The following is a 19,541-nucleotide window of genomic DNA, read 5'->3' on the forward strand; positions in this document are numbered from 1 at the left end:
GATTTTGCTGAGTGATCTTCCCAGGAGATGTCCGGGTAATTGAAGTCACCCATGGCTACCAAGGTCCTGGAGCAAGTGGCCTCAGTCAGTTCCCGGGCGAACTCCTGGTCAAGCTCAGGACTTTGAGTGGGAGGTCTGTAGATCGAGCAAGGTTTTATTTAATTCCATGTTAAGAAGTGCTAGGGAAATGAGCCATGTAGACAGCCCCAGATACTGAAGCCTTCAATCTATTCACAGAATAAGTGGGTTAAAGGCAGCAAGTATAATGACTCCAGAAAAGTCCTCATTATGGTTTGATCCTGGGATCTTCAGTGCTGAAACCATAAGCCTATATTGTATGAGCTCACTGTTCTGTCAGATGTAGTGGAATCTTATCCTTTTATGGGGATACAAATTTATGTTCTCTTGATGTGACTACACAGGCTTAGGGAATAAAAAAATTCTTTAATGAACACAGGCTAAAGCATCAAACAAATGCTCTTTTTATTTCCCATTGGAAATAAAAAGCATCCAGCAGATGACTTGTAGAGGAGTAGCTCCCTTGCAGGTTTTACAGAAATGATAGAACCTGTCATCATTCCCAACACCATTTTGTTTTTTGGTTTGTATTATTATTTTTTTTTTTTTTTTTTTTAGAGGAAACTGGGAATTAGATACCAGTCCATGTCCTGGTGGTGTCTCTCTAAATTGCTAATACTCTAAAAATCTTTCTATTTACTTAGATGAAGTTACCCTAAGAATTCACATGAATTGATCTCTCTCTGTCTCTCAATAATCGGACATATATTTGCTGTTAGCTTAAAAAGACCCCAAAATATTAGACTTTACAACACCACTGTTATTGTAGATATTACAAAATATATTAAAGACATTTTAGAGGTTCCTAAAATGTATACTTCCACTCTCTCCAAACCCTCCATGATTAGATTCACAGTAACCAAGGCAATAAAAGATTCTTAAAATTCCCTAAAACATTTCCAAAATAGTTTTCCTATAAAATGTGGCATATACAAGATTCATGGTAGGGTGGTGAGGCACAAAGAGTTTAACTTGTTAACCTGTTCTTCATAAATCATTTGTGCTTTTATTACCCAGGAGACGCATGCCCCAAACTCATGCCAGTAAAATCCTTATACTATTTCACCATGTATTCTAGATCAGGAGGGATAAAACATGCAATATGTACACACGTGCACATAATTAATTACACACATGCACAGAGTTTGTTGTTTAGGTCCTTAAATCAAACCAATGACAGTACCTTCTTTTTGCTGCAGTAAATTTGCCATTTCTTCTCTGGCGGAAGTGCAAACATAGCCTCTCTGTTCTTATCCGTGAGATCCAGCTCATCCTGGAGATTAAAAGAAATATATACAAAATCAATAGGTGCATTCATATCTTTTACTATTCAGAAAAGAATCTGGGTTAAGCATTTTGCCTGCCTTCCTGTAAACAGGCAAAGAATTCAGAATCTCCCAAACATTTTCCCTGTAAAAATTCTCATTGACCCCAGCTCCTTCACCACAGATTTCTTAGGGTCATGCTTTCTGCCTTGATCTTAGCCAAAAGGCTAAGAGTGCTACCACAGGGTCCTCTCAGTCAGCACAGAACAGACAGAGGGCTGCCTAAACAACATAGCGTTGGACTTCCCTTGTCAATTGTCATTATAATACTTGTAATTACTGGGATGGGAGAGATCACTGTTTTGTGAGCAAATGCTTGAAGTAAAGTGATATACATCACGGAGAAACTGAAGGGGTAAAAACCCTGTGCGTTAGCTGAAACAATGCATGTTTAAAAGACTACTTCTTCTTTTACTGGTCCCCTGATCCACACATTCCCCAGCAGAAGACAGAGATAAACATTTGTATTGGAAAAGCCACAGATTTCAAATCTCAATGAAGCAAAGTGAATCTTCAGCATATGTGGGAAAAGGCAACATCATCTGTTCAGGAGAGCAAGGAACATGGTCCCATCATCTCTTTTTCAAGACATCCCTTAAATGGCTATCAAAGTTGATATCAATAGGAAGGATCATTTTATGGTTTAGGACACTACACTACTCAGGAGACCAAATTCCAACTCTACCACAGACCTCTTGTGGATCTGGGATCTGCCATTTAAGTCATAATTAACATGGCAAATTTACTATGCCAGGTAGCAGCATCCTCAAACATGCAACAGTGCTCTGCATGGACTGTCTCTTAAACCAGAAGCATTATAGTCCCATCTGTGTAGCACTTCAGGGGCATGTCTACATGTGCAATTAATGCAGCTGAATAAACTGTGGAGCAAACTGCTTCACAGTAAACTACCTCTGAGCACAGTGTCTACATGTGCGCCTGGGACAACAGCAAATTTAGCCAGGGAGGAGCAGTTTAGGCCAGGGCTGCTTCTGCCCTGCTCTGCCCCCCTGCAGTAGAAGAGCTTCAGGCTCCAGCCATACCTGCCCAGGTGCCAGCCCTGGACTCTGACTGGCAGTGGCAGTATGGCCTGGGGTCCCAGTGGCAGCCCTGGGCTGGTACAGGGTACAGGGGTCAGGCCTGGATGGGAGGTGGCTGCATTGAATGGCAGTGGAGCTGAATGTACTGTGAGGCTCCTGCACCTGCCAAGCCATGTGACTAGGCAGCAAGAAGGAGTGTTGTCCCCTCCTGGCTGGGCTGACCAGGCACAACTTACTCCCAGGTCAGCAAATACATATGTGTTCCTGCACAGTAAATAACTCTGAATTAGTATTTACAAGTACTGCCCTGTTGTGGTGTTTATTACTTTTCTTCAGTCTAATAGCACTGTACATGTAGATGTGAGATGTTTACTGTGGAGCTAATTAGGCAAGTAAATGTCTTGTGTAGACATGCCCCAGATACACCAATTAGCACTGCTCAGCAATAGTACTAACAGTGCTACACTGCTTCTGGTTTACAGGATGGCCTGTGGGCTCAGCATGGTACATTTAAGAGCACCACTGCCTAGCACAATAAATTTGCCATATAGACATGGTTTTAATCTCTCTGGATGTGGACAGATGTACAATCTTGTAGTGACCAAACACTGACAGTGCCCTCATCCCCCTGCTTTACCTCTTTGCAAATTAGCATGCTCTTGATGTTTGGGAGCAACACAACTTGCATACCGTCTCAGGAATAAGTCAGACAAGTATTTGTATGGAATGGTTTGGATAGGGATTACCCTGCCTTGAACAGCAGGTGGGGTCCCTTCCAACCTTACTTTACTATGATTTTATAAGAGTTAGAAACTCAATATATAAAAGTTATAGACTATATGCTATGTTATAATGAATGAAACATGCTATAACTGTTATAGTTGTTTGTTCTGATAGGAGTATAAGTGGAAATAAGCCAGTGTACTTGAACTTTGCTTCATTCAGCATTACAGCTACAGCAGTTTAGCTCACTTACTGCTGCTACAGGCAAGCAGAAACAAAACAATTATATCATAACAGCTGATGTGCCTTCCTGAGCAACAAATCTTCTTTCCCTTTCAAAGCAGCTGAAAGGTACATCTGTCTACTGCTTAATTCCTCTTCTGTAAAAGGGTAATACTACCTTTCCCCCAGGCTACTTAGATCGTAAACTCTTGAGGGTAAGTAAGGACTGCCACTTACTGTGTGTATGTTTAACATCTAGTAGTTTTAGAGCTAGTGAAGCCTGTAGGCACTACCAAGATATAAGAATAACAACAGTAATAAAAGGAAATGCCAATGGTTTTTGTTTGGTTCATCTATACCAATCAAGCAAGACAAGCTAGAGCTCCATGTGCTCACATGAGAGTAATAGAGAATGTGCGTCTTGTTGAACAAAATCTCAGCTACCTACTTCATTTTAAATGTATGTACTTTTTGGGGAGCAGGAGGATGAGGACAAGGAAGCACTCAGGGTCCCATAGCAAGATGACTTTGTAGTACTAACAAAATGATAAAGGCAGCTAGCTCCCTGCATTCACGCTTGGCTAACCCAATGCAGGGACAATACCTCTTTAACTCTGTCCAACAATGGCTCATTTGGAAAGCTTTCAGGGCTGGGAAACTTGTGAAAACAGTGAGCTAAGTTGCATACTGAGCCTGGTAGCGGCTGCTGACAGATTTAAAGGCCCACAGGGATTTCAACAGCAGAAAGGTACAAAAGAAATGCAAACAGTAACAAGACTAGGTCACTGCCAGCAGCCCAAGGTAGAAGAAGCAGAGAGATTTTTTTCTGATAGAAAGTGTTTAAACACAGAAAAAGCTTTAGCTGTGCCTGAAGAGTGCAAGCCATGTGGAAATGTTTAGGGTGAGTTTCCAAACAAGGGGGCAGCCAAGCGAGGCAAGTTTTATCCTTGCTACATACAAGTAGAAAGCTTAGGCCAGGATCGCATTCTTGGGGGGAGAGGGAGAGAGAAACTACATGTACGGTCTTAAGACAAGCAAAAGAATGTTGTTAGAGGTCAAGTGTGTGGGAGGGCAGGGAAGATGGGGGGGCCGGGAAGGAGGGAAATCAGAGATGTCAGGTTAGGAAGGCAAGAGCTGCCAAAACTAGAATATACATATGAAACGAACTGACCAGTCTCAGCAAAATCCTTAGAAAAATCCTCATTTTATTTCAGTGCCTAGTGATCTTATCTTTTGTTGCACAAAGGGCAACTACCTGGGTCTATTAATCCCCTATGTTCTGTCTGGAGCAATAAAACCCAAGAGCCTGGAGGCAAATTAGACAAACTAGAATTCCAATCAAAAGCTCAATTCAACTACATGAGAAAGCTAAGAGGCAGCCAAAGAGGAAGCCAGTTCTCTGCTCACCCAACCAACCTCTCCCACACAATACAGATGATAGAGTGCTCAATCAATAAAGAAAAGGACAGATTTTTTTTTTAAATAGACAGACAGACAGACAGACAGACAGACATACTACAACCCTACCAGTTTTCAAGACACATACACAGTTACAGAACCCCCTACCCATTACAATAAATGCACCCACGCAGCCAATACACAACTCACACCTGTGCACCTGCGCACTCATCCACATTCCTTTCACTGTTACAATTACATTGTTCCTCTGCTCTTTTCCTTAGTCTCTAATCTCTATTCTTTAGTTTTTACTCCATTTCACTGTCCTGTTGCTGCCTCCATCATCGTCGCTGTCTTCGTTGTCACTCGATCTGTTCTCTTCTTTGCTGTCCTCACTTTCTTCACCTTCATCACTGCACTCTTCCCTGGGGGGGCAGAAGGGTCCTTGAACGATCTGTGCCAGTGGCACCTCTGCCACATGATCTTTACCATCTCTTCTCCATCTTTGCCTCCTGTCTTCTGGTAGTAGGTCTGCATCTCGCTCAGTCCCATTTTAAAACAATCCTCAGCTGAGAGCTTTGTGTACCGGTACATCAAGAGGTTCCAGGTCTTCCCCAGGGCACTCCTAATGAGGAGACAAACTGGTCGAAACAGACTGATGGGGACCCCTGTTGTTTGGTCAGGTGCCCATACAGTGCCGCTTCTCTGATCATAGTCCTGACCTCTGTCACCTCCCAGCGGAGTCGGTTTGCCTTCCTCCATACCTCTTTGGCATGTGGGCAGAACCACAGGAGGTAATCAATGGTCTCTTCTCTGCTTTGGCAGGTTTTCCTGGGGCAGCTCGGTTGGCTTCTCTGCCACACTTTGTGCCTCAGAGCTTGCACAGAGAGTGCCTGGTGGGCTGCTTGCCAGTTCAAGTCCCTGTGGTCTTTCCATAGGCCATTGTGGAAAATTTGCAAACACCTGGCCTGACAGCCGTCACTGGCAAACAGGTCGACAGTCTGTCTTTGGCAGTGACCACCGCCCACATTTTCAGGTGGTTGGTCCTGATCACAGGGGCTCCTTTGAGCAGGCTGTATTTTCTCTGGAACTCATCTAGGACCTTGTAGAACCATGGCTGCAACATGGTCCACAGTCTCCCATTGGGCAGCACACTCAGGAACCCGTTGACCAGCACCTTGCTGCTCACATCTGTGTACAGTATCTTTATCCAGAACAAGACAGAAATTCTTCATCGTGAATATATTCTCATGGAATGAACACAAACAGAAGAAAGTATTCTTCTGAGGGCTTCTCAATCCTTCCTCTGGTGGGTTGAGAAGCACCAAGCAAACAAGGCATTCTGCTCTTTGTTCCATCCAATGGATACAATGTTTTATCATGCAATTATAGGGTATATTTTATATTCTGGTACATAACTTTCTTTTAGGAGAGAAATAAGTAGTGCCTAATAATGAGGGAATAGAAAATACAATGGAGAGCAGGGGGGAGGCATACATGTCTCTCATCGTAATATAACAAAGAAAAACTGGTTGAAACAACAGCAACTTTCTACTAGCTAGGAACTTGCACTAGCTAGGATTCAATTTTAAAAGCGATAGTGTTCATGCATCAGGGCATAACCTATTTGCCAGCAGAGGATCTGGAAGAAATCTGACTCTATTAAAGAGCAGTTAGTGCTGGACTAATAAGGATTACTCCTCCTTTGAAGCAGCTGAATTTAAGCTTCCTCAGAAGGCCTAATACTGGACACCTGTTTATACTTCAAACAACAAAGCGGTGAGCAAGGGTGCCTCCCTACAGGAAGAAGAAAATATTCCTAATAGACAGAAAGCAGTAGTGAAGCCATTCTGTGGCCATCACAGAAGCATGCAATCACCCCTATGTCATGTGTGTTCTTCTTCAGCGAGATACAAAAAGGCCTGGAAAACTGCATAAAATAGATAATGTTCCCTTGTCTGCCTTCCACTCTATTTCTCACCTCAAAACCCCATCACAGTAAAGCACATGGAGTCCCTGAAACCCACAAGGGTCATGCACCTTCTGCCTAGGAGTTTTTCAAATATTGCTTCCCTCTGCCCCTTCCTCTTTCCCTCTAACTGCTAAGAAAAGAGCTGTACCTACCCCAGACATAAGATACTGGATTAGCCAGACCATTGGCCTGTTTTGCCATGGAATTTGCATGAAAGCCACATCACGAAACTGGCTGCTTGGGAGCATAACAGGATCAAGTACCACAGGTACTGAAGTGATTACAGAAGGGTAATGTGCTCCAAGAATAATCATGTTGGCCTGCTTACAGAATGGAAATAGTTGCCAAGTGAGGCTGTGGACCCTAATGCCAGTGCAACGACAGAGGCTACCCACTAGAACAGAGGTTGTCAACCAGGGCTACGCGTAACACTTGGGGTACTTGGGAAGGCTCCAGGGGCTATGTGACGATGGTGTTGAAAAGTGGGATTACTTGGGAAGCGTGGTGTGGTGCGCGGTGGCGGTGCACTTCCTAAGTACCCCCGCTTCTCTGTGACGCTACCACGTACCTGGGAAGCATGCCGAAAGTACTTTGGTCCCCCCCCACAATCGACCGGCCACCAGGGGACCACCCCCCCTACTCATCCAGGGGGGTATACTCCAGGGGGGGTACCTACCAGAAGGGATACACTCCTTAAAAGAAAAAGTTGAAAACCCCTGCACTAAAAGAAGGAGGACTCAAAAAAAGGAGTAAAATGAGGAAGGTGAGAGAGTTAGAACTAAGGACTTTGGAGATGTCTAGGCCAGACTTGAAGCTAGGTGAGGAAGGCCATACGCTTGTGTGCCCGGAGAGCATGCGGCGGGTAGGGGAGAAGTTCCACCAGAACAAAAGGGGAAAGCTCCCATGCACCCGTACAGGAGCCCTCCTCCATCTGTTGTGGCTATTTCCCAAGAGAAACATAGTAACTCTTCTTCCATGTCCTGGATGAAGGGCTCACTTCCAGCAATGCATGCCAACAGGCTCCTGCACAGCAGACCTCAGCCACCTGGCTTAAAAGCACTTCAAGCTGCAAGTGCTCTGGTGAAACACAGATTAAAAAGACATTTAGTGGGCTGGCCTTAGGGAGACATAAAAAAAGGCCAGTTAATATTCCTTATGTTTCACTCCATTTTATATTTCCTTTTTTATTTTATTTACAGAGGGATATGTTCAGTTAATTTTACTTTTATGTGGGTACCTTTTACTGACAAAGATTGAATTTCAATGATAAAACATTAAAATATATCAGAAGATGGATTTGAGGTTCAAATATTTCCAGCCCAGTTCTGTGGGCCAGTGGGGAAGATGGCTTTCTTTCAAAATGGCTGCAACCCAAGGAAATGAGAGACAGAGAGAAGAGGAGGAACAGGCAAGAAACATAAAACCGCATTTTGTGGGATTTAAAACTGTATTATGCCCTATGTTTTGGGAAAACATTCATCAAAGTGTGAAAGCTGGATTTGATACTCAGTAGCCATTAGTTTATGGCGATATCAATCAAAATCCAACATAAGCTGAACTAAAAGGAATTTCTCACCAAGAACTAACAGTATGTCTGAAAACAGAGCGTGTTACATTAAATTACTACAGGGAGGGAAAAAAATGACAAAATAAAAAAGACTTTAAATTTATCCCAAAGATCTTGCCGCATATCGAGGACTGTGTGTAAAAAATAAATGTACCCATCTCTAAAGTGAAACCACTTTAGGAGTGGGAAATACAGTTCGGGTACACTCTGAAGTGTATTATGTCCATGAGCAACTCTTCAGAAAGAAAGAATAGTTTATTCACATGAAGGTGTTGGGTTTAGGCAAGTAAAACTTAATACATAGTAGCATGCTGAACAACTGCGCTAATTGGGACCAACCTCCATGCAGCTATGAATAGCTGGGTCTCAGGACTTCTGGGCTCCTTGCCACAGTACTCAGAGCCTGGATACCCTGAGGTTCCTAGCACAAGCCCAGCCATAGAGGCTTCTTGCTTGAAAATGGGAGACTTCAGGGGTCTCAGGGCAGTTCATTGATCCATTTCACTTTGGCAAAATCACAACAAAAACATTTCAAATTTTAACTAAGATATGTGTAGAACTTCTAAATTTTGTTTGATTTAAAAGAAATTTCTCTCAAAATATCAGCATTTCCTCTGGAAAGGAAATTCAGATTTTTGACCAGTTGTAGTCTCAAGATCTATATTAAAATGTTCTCAATACTGAGACAAACAAAGCCAACTACATTTACTATTTATAAATGTGCAGGATGGAATCATGCCATTGTATCCTTTTTGTCCATTGTAGGAAAAAATGACATTGTTAAGTCCTACTACATTCTTTTTCTAGGAAGTAGCTGTGCTTTCCTTGATGACTACCTTTCTAGTTCCTACTCAAGCTCTTGCAAATGTGGTCATTTTGTTTTTGCCACATTTTCCTTCAGAAAAAAGGAAGCTTAATTGTATTTACTTCAAATTCCTCTTTGTTCAGCTCCTGGTTTTTCCTTGAAAGCATGTCTGACACATGGATGTCCTTTGCAGGCCTGTATTGCAAAAGTATGATTTAAATGTGAAATATCATATGAGCATTGGGATATCACCAGATCATTGGACTCAAAGGGTAGTAGTCAATGGCTCAATGTGTAGTTGTCAGCTGATATCAAGTGGAGTAACCCAGGGGTTGGTACTAGGCATGTTTTGCTCATTATCTTCATCAATAACCTGGAAAATAGGATGGTGTGCACCCTCAGCAAATTCACGGATGACACGAAGCTGGGGGCGATAGTGGATAATCTGAAGGGTAGGTCTAGGATTCAGAGAGCTCTCAACAAGTTGGGGGACTGGACCAAAAGAAAGCTCACACGGTTCAACAAGGCCAAGTGGAAAGTCCTGCACTTAGGATGGAAGAATCCCATGCATTAGTACAGGCTGGGGACCAACGGGCTAAGCTGCAGCTCTGCAGAAAAGGACCTGGGGGTTACAGTGGACAATAAAGGTGGATATGAACCAACAGTGTGCTCTTGTTGCAAAGGCGGCTAACAGCATACTGGGCTGCATTAGTAGGAGCGTTGCCAGCAAATCAAGGAAAGTAATTCTTCCCCTGTAGTCAACACTGGTGAGACCACATCTAAAGTACTGTATCCAGTTTTGAGACCTTCACTAGAGAAAGGACGTGGACAAATTGGAGAGTCCAGCACAGGGCAACAAAAACGGTGTGGGGGCTGGGGCACATGACTTATGAGAAGATGCTGAAAGAACTAGGATTATTTAGTCTGGAGAAGGGGAGACCAGGAGGGGATTTAATGGTAGTTTTACACTACCTTTCAAAAGAGGACAGAGCTAGACTGGTTCCCATTGGTGGCAGGTGACAGAACAAAGAGCAATGGTTTCAAGTTGCAGCAAAGGAAATTTAGGTTAGATATCAGGAAGAATTCTCTCACCAGGAGGGTAGTAAAGCACTGGAACACGTTACCCAGAGAGGTGGTGGAATCTCCATCCTTAGAGGTTTTTAAGACCCAACTAGACAAAGCCTTGGGTGGAATGATATATTGGGGGATGGTCCTGCTTTAAGCAGGGGATTGGACTAGATGACCTCCTGAGTTGAAAATCCAACCCTCATTTTCTGGCCTCTATGATTCTCTGAAGTCCTGGTGGAGCTTTGCACAATATGGCTTTCAAAAGTTTATAGTTGTAGTTGTTTCCGACTCTACATGGGTTTCCACCTGCGGACATTCATAAATTTGCTCACAACAACAACAAAAAAAGAGATTGCCAGCCCTTCTTTTTCAATTTAAGTGTGGTTCTGCTGACTTTTATAAGTGCTCTAAAAGCACATGACCATGCATTTGTCTTGGAAAATGACAGCTTGCATCAACAAAGATCATGGGGTGAAATTATCTGATGGCATCAACTAGCATAACTCCACAAAGAATCCAGCCCTTACCCTACTTTGAGCTCAAAACAAGAATATATGAATTCCCAGATTGGATCAGGCCAGCAACTCACCTGATTCAGCCTCCAAGACAGACCAATACCGAAGGTACCAGAGGAAATAGCAAAAAGCCTTGTAGTAAAAAAAATATGGAATAAGCAGTGCACAACTTGCTCTACCTGCCTGAGTTAGACTGGTAATGCTGTGAAGCAAATGAGCATCCCTCAAAATATTTCAGTGCCTGTGACAGACTTTTATTAAGGCTACACAGCTTCTCTCTCTTACTAGCCACCCCCCTGGCACTCTGCCCTGCTCCCACAGCTGTGTTCTGATCACAGCACACCATTGTGAAAAACTAGGGACAAATTTGCTTCATTGTTACATTAAGATGTCTCTTGGCACACTGAAAGGCCTTCTTCTTGCAGGGAAGGAGAGTTTCCATTTGTGAAACAGCTTTCACCTTTATTGCAAATAATCCTGGTCCCAGCAGTTTGTTCACATTCATATTCTCAGTTCAATTTTTTGTATGCATTTTACTTAAGCATGCTTACAAATGCATACACCCTCTCTTATTCATGCCCTTTGCCCTTTTTTCTATGCTCCCTCACACACACAGTTTCTTTTCTTTCTTTTCTGTCCACTCTTACATCTGTGACAAACACCTGTTCTTTCACACATTCTTCCCATTTACCCCTTTGTCTAGACTATTTCCAGTGTCACTCAAACCCAGAAAAAAAGGCAGCATGATGACTTTCTGCCTGTACAAATGTTTAGTCTCCCAAGACAGATTCTCCTGGAAGCCACTTCACTGAGGTCGTTCCCAAGGTGTTTTTCACCTAGGAGCGGCCACATTTTCACTCTGGGAGAAAAATTATGAACGTCTATACACTCATGGTTTCTCCTGAGACAGCAGGGACTCTTCCTGGAGAAACTGAACATGTGTACATAGCCTCTGAGGGAGGTCTCTGACTCTGGCATGCTTGAGAGTGGCAATGTGGGGTCCCCTTAAGACAGCGTTGCTGTCTCATTGAAGGATGTGGATGTTATGTGCATGCAGCAGAAGCAGAGGAGTGAGGTGTGTTTGGGAGCAGAGCTCTTGAGTGTGCCTGCAGAAGGAGCAGAGATCTCCTCAGCCTCTCGCCTTTCCCCATTTCCCAGCCTTCAAGAGGAAGCTGGATAAGCATTGGACAGGGATGATTTAGCAGTGGTATTCATGCACGGGGTTAGACCAGGTCATCCCCGAGGTGCCTTGCAATCCTATAATTCTTCAAATTTCAAAAGGTACCAAATTTACCTTAGATACAATATTAAAAAAGGGGGGGAGGGGGAAATAACTCTTCTTTTCTGACCCTCTCAGAGATGTCAGAAAAAAGATGAATGGCAGAGGTATCACATGCTTTACACTGTGATCCCACTAATTGCATTACCTACCAGACAAGAGTCATTTGTATGCATATTTATCATCATATGAACTAGAAAAAAAAGCCAATAAAAATTCAAAGTCTTGGTGCATCTCCCAAGTAGGTCAACAGGGGCCTATCCCCAACAAGCTGCCTCAATCCCTGGATTAATTTATTTTATTCTTTAAAAGGTAAATGCATCATGGGTTCCAATCCAGCATCCTCTAGCATTGGCACTGTGCAGGCTCCAACCGTTTGAAGGCTTACTGCAGTATCTTCAGGGGAACTGGTGGTGGTGGCTAAATCAATGCTAAAATGCAATTCAAGCCGAGCCAGATTAAAAAAACCCACACAAAAATAAAATGACATCCCTGGGACGGGGGAGAGAGGAGAAGCAGTGGAGGGGGATGAAGGCGGGAGTTGTCAGTAGCATTCTACAAGCCTTTCCAACATAGGATCAGATCCAGCATAACTGTTATGGTGTTAACAAGTGAACCGAGTGAGACCACATTGCTAACATGTGATTTACATTGCCTGACAGCTACATTTTTGCATTAAACAACAGTCCCCAGAACCTTTATTTTTCAGTCCACATTCTCTGTGCCAGCCCCATCTTGGCAGACTACAAATGGGTTGTACTGATGGCTTTCACATTTTGTCTGCACTTCTCCCCACAGAGGAGAAAGAAAGAAAGAGAGAGAGAGAGAAGAGCCTACTCAAAGACTACAGACACAGAAGTCCTGTAAGCCACTTCAGAGCCATCCCATAAGGGGAAGGAATAAAATAATTCCTCCGCAGATATCCATCCCACTGAGCAGAGCTATGAAATCAGAGAAGCCAGAGATAAATCTTCCCTATTAGATCACTTTGTCCACCTCCAGGGGACAGCATAGGATTGCTCCCCTACAGCGTATTTTCCAGTGCTTTGTCCAATCCAGCTTGTCATGCTGATAAATAAGCAACAGCATGCTGGAGAAATTCCCGTTTGGAATATTAAGGCATCCGACAGGATGCGTCAAAAACTGACTACTGTGTTTTCAGCAAGAGATGGATTCAGCTCTGCAAGCAGGTCGGAGCCAACTGTCTCGTTCCAATGCAATCAATTCCACGCACCAAAGCTACGTAGCAGGGACTCAACGTACGGGCATCGCCTAATGGGGGCTGGGGGTGGTCATACCCAGTGGGCAACAACACTGTTGCCTGCCCTGCTGAGACTCCCTCTTTTCCTGCCTGGACAGGAGGCAAGTTAATAACTCCCACATATACACATGCTATGCAGCTTCCATACTTCTCTAACCTAAGTGAAAGCCTCCCTGTTCCCATCTTAACCCCTTGATGAAAAGCAGCTTCTTTAGAAGTACAATGAAATAACTTGCTTATGATTAGAGGAAACTGGGGGAGGAAGTAATGCTTTGATTTCCAGAAGTAATGAGAAATTAGGTATGCTTTTTAAATCATTCAAACAAAACTGGGTTTTGTTATGTTTGTATGGGCCTGTGAATATGCTGTGTGAGTGTCAGCTCTAGGCACACTACAAGCAGATGGGCATTCACCACTTATGGTATATGCCTGCACATGTGCACTGTGATTTTTTTCATGGACATGTCTGCATAAAACAGGGCTCAAACACCATATGCAGTATCTGGGAGGGGGCACTTCGAAGTCTGGAACTGGCAGCAGCTGGATAACAACAAAGCCCAAGTGTGGCTTTGTTGCAAAGCAGATGCAGCAGTCATCCCTAAGGTAGCCACTGGTCCTGTTTGATACCAGACCATCCTACTTTTAAACCCTTTGCCCCTTCTGAATGAGGAGTGGACACCAAAAAAGGCCTGTTTTTCAGTTCATTGGTGGAAATATATGTCAGTCATTTGTCCTTGTGATTCTGTTGGCTGTGCCTCGAGGTAGGGTGGTGCCCAGCTAGGAGGAGAGGGGTTCAGAGCCAGCCAGAAAGGGAAGGAGGCGGTGGCCCTGTCGCTTGCTACCAATTGGCCAAGGGGCTCAGTGGCCCTACCCCTCACCACCACTTGGCAAGGGAGGCCACTCTTCACCAAAGGACTGTCCTGTATTCTGAGTGTGTCGATGGTCACCCTAGTCCTTCCATGCCCCATATTCATCCTTGCCTTTGCGGCAAGCACTCCTCTAAAATGCTCCAGGATACTGGATGCCTGAGCACCACCTCTCCTTCACACCCATACAAACCAGAAATGCACTTCCTTCAACTCAATGGTGTCCCGGCTGCATGAAACTGGTGCACAAAACTGGAGGGGGGGGATGGGAGGGCGACAGAGGCCAGGGTGTCTTTCCTCTTCCCTGCCACCACATTGTCAGTCTGCTCCTGAAGCTCAGCACCAAAGCAAAAACCTCATCTGCCAAGGAGGTAGGATTTCACAGTGGAGCAGAAACCTCACCAGGAACTCACACCGCGCTGCACTCTGCTGCTGCTTCCTTTCTTAAATCACTGGTTAATCACTTGTTTGTTTCCTGAAGGAAAGTGGTATCCCACCCAGGTCCTGCTCCTCGCAGCTCCCTCAGCTTCACTGCATCTGAGTGCACAAGAGCAACAAGACCCATTCTGACTGGCTGCAGGACACGCCAGAGAATGGAGGCAGAGACGTCAGAGCCGTGCAGGCAACTCTTCATGCCTCCCTCCACACCCAAGAGGCAGCATGAGAAAGCTGTCAGCTGGGGAAGTCAACATTTATTTAGGTTGCTAGCTACACCTTTTGTGCACGCACATGTGTGCGTACGCATGCACACGCATCCATGCATGCAAGCACATGGGCACGCACACACTTCCCACAGTGTTTACAGGTGTGTATATACACTAAATGAGAGGGGGAGAGAGATGACCTCCCTCTCTCTCTGTGTGTTGCTCATCCTCTTAGCATACAAGCTTCTGGGACTAGGCACCATATCTACCTCCATGCTTGGACAACACGTAGCACGCACACTGGAGCCCTCTTCCAACAGGGGCCTTCGGGGATTACCACAAACACTGAACAATAAACAACAAGGTCTGCCATTTCAGCACAAGTGCCCCTTCCCCACCCCACATTTCCCTTCCCCCTCTCCTCCCAGTCCCTGCCCCGGTTTTGTTTTTTTATTGCCGGAGCCCATTCAAATGAGTCTCCATATAGGAAGGTAGGTGTGGGAAAGGTTATTAGGAAACCAGCATCTCAATTGCTACCTTTCCGGCTCCTCCCATCCCATCTCCCCCGCCCCCCCACAAAGCCTCTTCTGTTCTAATACTAACACGTTCAGAGGAGACTCCTGGGCTGGAGCAATTTACAGCTCCGACAGTGCCAAAGCACACAGGAACACACCTCTCTGATCGCTTCCTGCTTCAACACAGCTCTGCTGGCTCACCCCACAGACATGGGCTGGGAAAAGCACAGCAAAGAGAGCACAGCAGCAGGGGCTCCATGCCAAAGGCAGCCTGTGTTTCCAGGGGTGTTGGTGCAGCCCCCTCCTTCCCTTCCCTTCCCTCCCCTCCCCTCCCCCACAACTCTATCCTCCTGTGTGTATCCTATTTACCATGTGCCTCTACAGGGGAAAACATGCGTAAGCCAGAGCCTTGCCTGACCTTTCATTCTGAGACAATGTTATATAAAAGGGCAGGAGAAAATGAGGAGCCTAACAGGAATTCCAGAGAGTGAAATTAGCAAATCATCAAGCCGCGCTCTTCAAATCGCAGGCCCAAGCTTTGCTCTTCCACGCAGGTGTAAACCCAGAGGAGATCCAATAAAATCAACAGGATTAGTAGAGTTCCTCCCAATTTAAACAAGTGTAGGTGAAATCAGGAGCTCACCCTAACTCCATGAATTCCAAAGCTCTCACTCCAGGTCTGCAATAGCATCAGCTGAGACCAGACTCTAGTCTCAATTCCACCAAATTTACAAAAGTTACGCCATTTCACCAGCACAAAGAGAACATTATCTATCCCTAGCTCAATTGCTTTCGATTCCTACCTATATGAGAGGGAGAACAGAATTCCATTCTTCCTTGCTTCCACTGGGGGCTTCAGGGATACAATGACCTAGCATGTCCCATTTAAATCTGTTGCTATGCCCTCCTTCAAACATAGGAAGGTGATATTCCTTAAGGCTAGGGACAGAAGTTACACATACACCAGTTTAAGTGATCAGAAACTGGTTTAAATCCATAACAGGACAGAAGCTCAGTGCACATAAACCAATTTCAAAATGGCCAAAACTAGTTTAGATAAACCTGGTTGAATGTAGTATCAGACTTAACTGATTTGGGTCCAACTGGTTTATGAAACTTGTCCCAGACCCATTCCTGGTTCAAGTTAAGTCTCAGTCCCTCAGCATCCCAGCATGCTTTGTATCCCTGGGCTGGACTCTGCTGTCTGCTCCAGAAAGCAGGGCTGGCCCTGCACCTCTGCTCCCTAGCCAGAGCAGTGAGGGATAGCTGATGGGGAGTGGAGGGGCAAACCTGGCTGGGGATGCAGCCTAGTCTGGGGGGGGCAGGGGGGAGACTTGGCCCCCAGGCAAACTGCATGGAATCTGAGGTGAGGGAGAGGGGTTAAACACCCCTCCCCCACTCAAACTTACTGCTGGCTGCAACTGTGCACTACAAATCCCAGAAGCACCTGGAAGCAGGAAGAGGAAGTGATGAGCAGCCCTGCAGAGTGCTGCTAGTATAATACTGGACTGCAAATCTCAGAGACTTCAGGGTCAGGGGCAGTAGGAAAAGGAAGTGAACACACAGCCAGAGAGCTCTGCTCTAGTGCCCCCTGGGTTCTGGTCTGAGCTACTGCAGGCATGTGGCTGCATTTCTGGAATCAAAAGGTAAAACTTTGTTTACTTCTGTTTCAATTTAATCTGTGCATCTTAGACTGACCTGCAAAGACTGAATCGATTCAGCCTCAGGCTTTTTGATTGTTTGTACCTAGCCTAATAATTCAACCAGACTAGTTTTAAGCAATGGGGCTTCCTCCCCCTCCAGTGATGGAGCATTTTCCAATTCTCAGCATTTATACATGGCATTAGCTCATGTCCTTAAGACAAACACAACAGCAAAAATGTGACGGCCTCTTTGGCTTTTCACTCACACCCTATAAGTACATGTCATTGCTCAAATATTGTCCTAACTGAAATAGCAGCTACTGCAGTGACATCATTTGAGTCAATAAAACAAGCCCTTTTTTCTTCAAAGTCTTTAAAAGAAAACAATTAACAGCAAGCCTCATAAAGCCCAGCAAAAGGAACAGGTTGGGATGGGCATTGGCCACAAGAACTCTGTACATCTCCTCAGTGCAGTTATAATTCATTGTTATTATACTGGTAAACATTTTTAATACAAAACTCACCCTGGCACAGCTAGAGTAAGCAGCCAAAACTCTTTCACACTGACAGATAAGCTCCTCCAGCTGTTGCTCTCAATGCTGAGATTAAACATTGAGGCCTAGCCATTAAAAAACCCAAGGGTTTTTCCATGACTCAGGGATATCTCTGGCTAAACTCCAGATTGGGTAATTGCACTCTGCCGACACAAAGTTCTTGCAATTGCAGTCAGAGAAGTTAGTCTTCAGCCCCCCCATTCAATAAATAGTTGCATATTGTTGCAGACAGGCAAATGCTTTCACCCCTCCAAAAGATGCAGTTATAGGCCAATGATCCTTTTATATAGTCAGCAAAGGTTATGGGAAGAACCACAGAATAACAGTGACTTGTAGTAGCAGTCAGAAGCTGGTGTAACAGACACTAGACAATTTACAGATGGGGAGAGGGGAAAAGACTAACAGAGAGCAGAGGAGATGTGCCTTATGCAAAGCCACAGAAGAAAAGCTGAGGACAGAGCCCAGGAGCTCCTGGCTCTCCATTTTGCACTCTGACCACAGTTCTGAGGAAGACACTGCTCTTCAGGGTCTCCTCCTGGCAAATTTTAAAAGCTGGGGGAAGAGAGAAGCACATAAGCATACGCCTGCGTTCCAGTCCCAGGTGGAAAGCATCAGTCTTCCAGTCCGCTGGACATAGCTTCTCTTAAGGCAGAGCAGCTGCTGAGCGATGAAGGACAGGGAAAGCCTCCTCCACAGCCTCCCTCCTCTTTCTGCAATAAGAGTTTTATCCAAGCTGGATTTCAGGGCAACGCAACAGAATGGCTGCTGGTCACTTGCTTATGTCAAAGCTCCTCTTACCCACTGCAGAGGGAGGTGCCCCTGAACAGACAGCTCTACCCACAAAGGGCACTCTGTGCGCAGAGACTTCCAAGTTTGATACATGAGAGACTTCAAGTTTGATAGGGTGAGGAGAAACACTTGTGTAGGTGGAAGAATGCCATGTCACTTCTGTTGCACAAAATAACAAAATATTACAGATATTTATCTCCTATTTTCTCCATTTCCCCCCCACCCTGCATAGATGCACAAATATTACACCATATATTATAGCACATCACACAGGCTATCATCTTGTCTGACCTAAACCGCAGAGATAAGCAGGGAAGTATTTAGATGCGATTTAGACTCCATAAAATCAGATGGCCATCCTCTCTCCCAGTTCTCTCCTATCTCTGTTTTCTATTTCTCTGTTTTTGCAGAGTCCCTCTCACTTTCCTACTGACCCCTTCTCTCCCTGAAAACCCACCAAGCTCCATCTTTCTTTTTGATTTAAACCTTTTTCTGTGGGTGAATGACCCAGGTTCTTTATCTTCAAATACTATGTTTACATGGGTGATGCACAAATCTCCCTGGACTGCATCACTCCATTCAGTCCCATGTTAAGCATCACTTTCCTCGAACTCTCTTCCAGGAGCCACCTTGTGCCCTTCTTCCTACTGGTTCTTATACTGGTATAAGAGTTACATGGCTCCCATCTCCATAAGGCCGCATTGCCTCCCTCTCCCTTGCCCCTCACATCTAGTTCACAGCCAAATCTTGACCTTTCAGATGTTTAAGATCAGGCCTTTGCTCTCTGTCCCCCAGTACTTTAAGTGTTCATCCAAGTGTCATTCTTCCCCACCTTACTGTAAATGCCTCCTCTTTTTTAATCACACGTTTCTCTCTCTTTAATACATAAAAAAGCATAGCCACAAAGATCTTCTCCTCAGCCTACCATTCGTAACAGGCTACTTCCCTCTCGCATTTCTGTATGCTATCCGTTCAGCAACACGCCAGCTTTAGACTTTTTATTTTCACTGTCCAAGCCCTGCAGAAGTCTGCCCTTCCTCACTTATCTCCCACATTTTCTTTTAAACTGACAATATGCTCTAAAATGACATCAGTCTCAATACTTTATGTGTCCACTTCCCATTAAACAACCTTCATGCATCCCATGGTACCAGCAAAGGAACATCCTTCACAAGCTGGTCTACAAGAGTTCTACCCTCCCAATACCCCATCCTTCCTCCCCAATCTCTTGTTAGAAATATTATTAAAAATGCATTATCAATAAGTCTTGTTAAAAC

The 19,541-nt window shown here is 44.6% G+C and overlaps 1 protein-coding gene across 3 annotated transcripts in view; it reads right to left on the bottom strand.

Annotated features, from left to right (window-relative positions):
• Positions 1 to 19,541, bottom strand: part of DAAM2 (dishevelled associated activator of morphogenesis 2) — a 276,677-nt gene that overhangs the window by 131,117 nt on the left and 126,019 nt on the right. For all 3 annotated transcript variants that reach the window (XM_019549617.1, XM_019549615.1, XM_019549616.1), the window contains one exon: positions 1,262 to 1,351. In XM_019549617.1, the coding sequence (XP_019405162.1) occupies positions 1,262 to 1,351 (90 nt within the window). The remainder of the gene's footprint in view (positions 1 to 1,261; positions 1,352 to 19,541) is intronic.

This window comes from Crocodylus porosus, unplaced genomic scaffold, assembly GCF_001723895.1.
Source record: "Crocodylus porosus isolate Cpor-Errol unplaced genomic scaffold, CroPor_comp1, whole genome shotgun sequence".
In the NCBI taxonomy this organism is placed as follows: Eukaryota; Metazoa; Chordata; order Crocodylia; family Crocodylidae; genus Crocodylus; species Crocodylus porosus.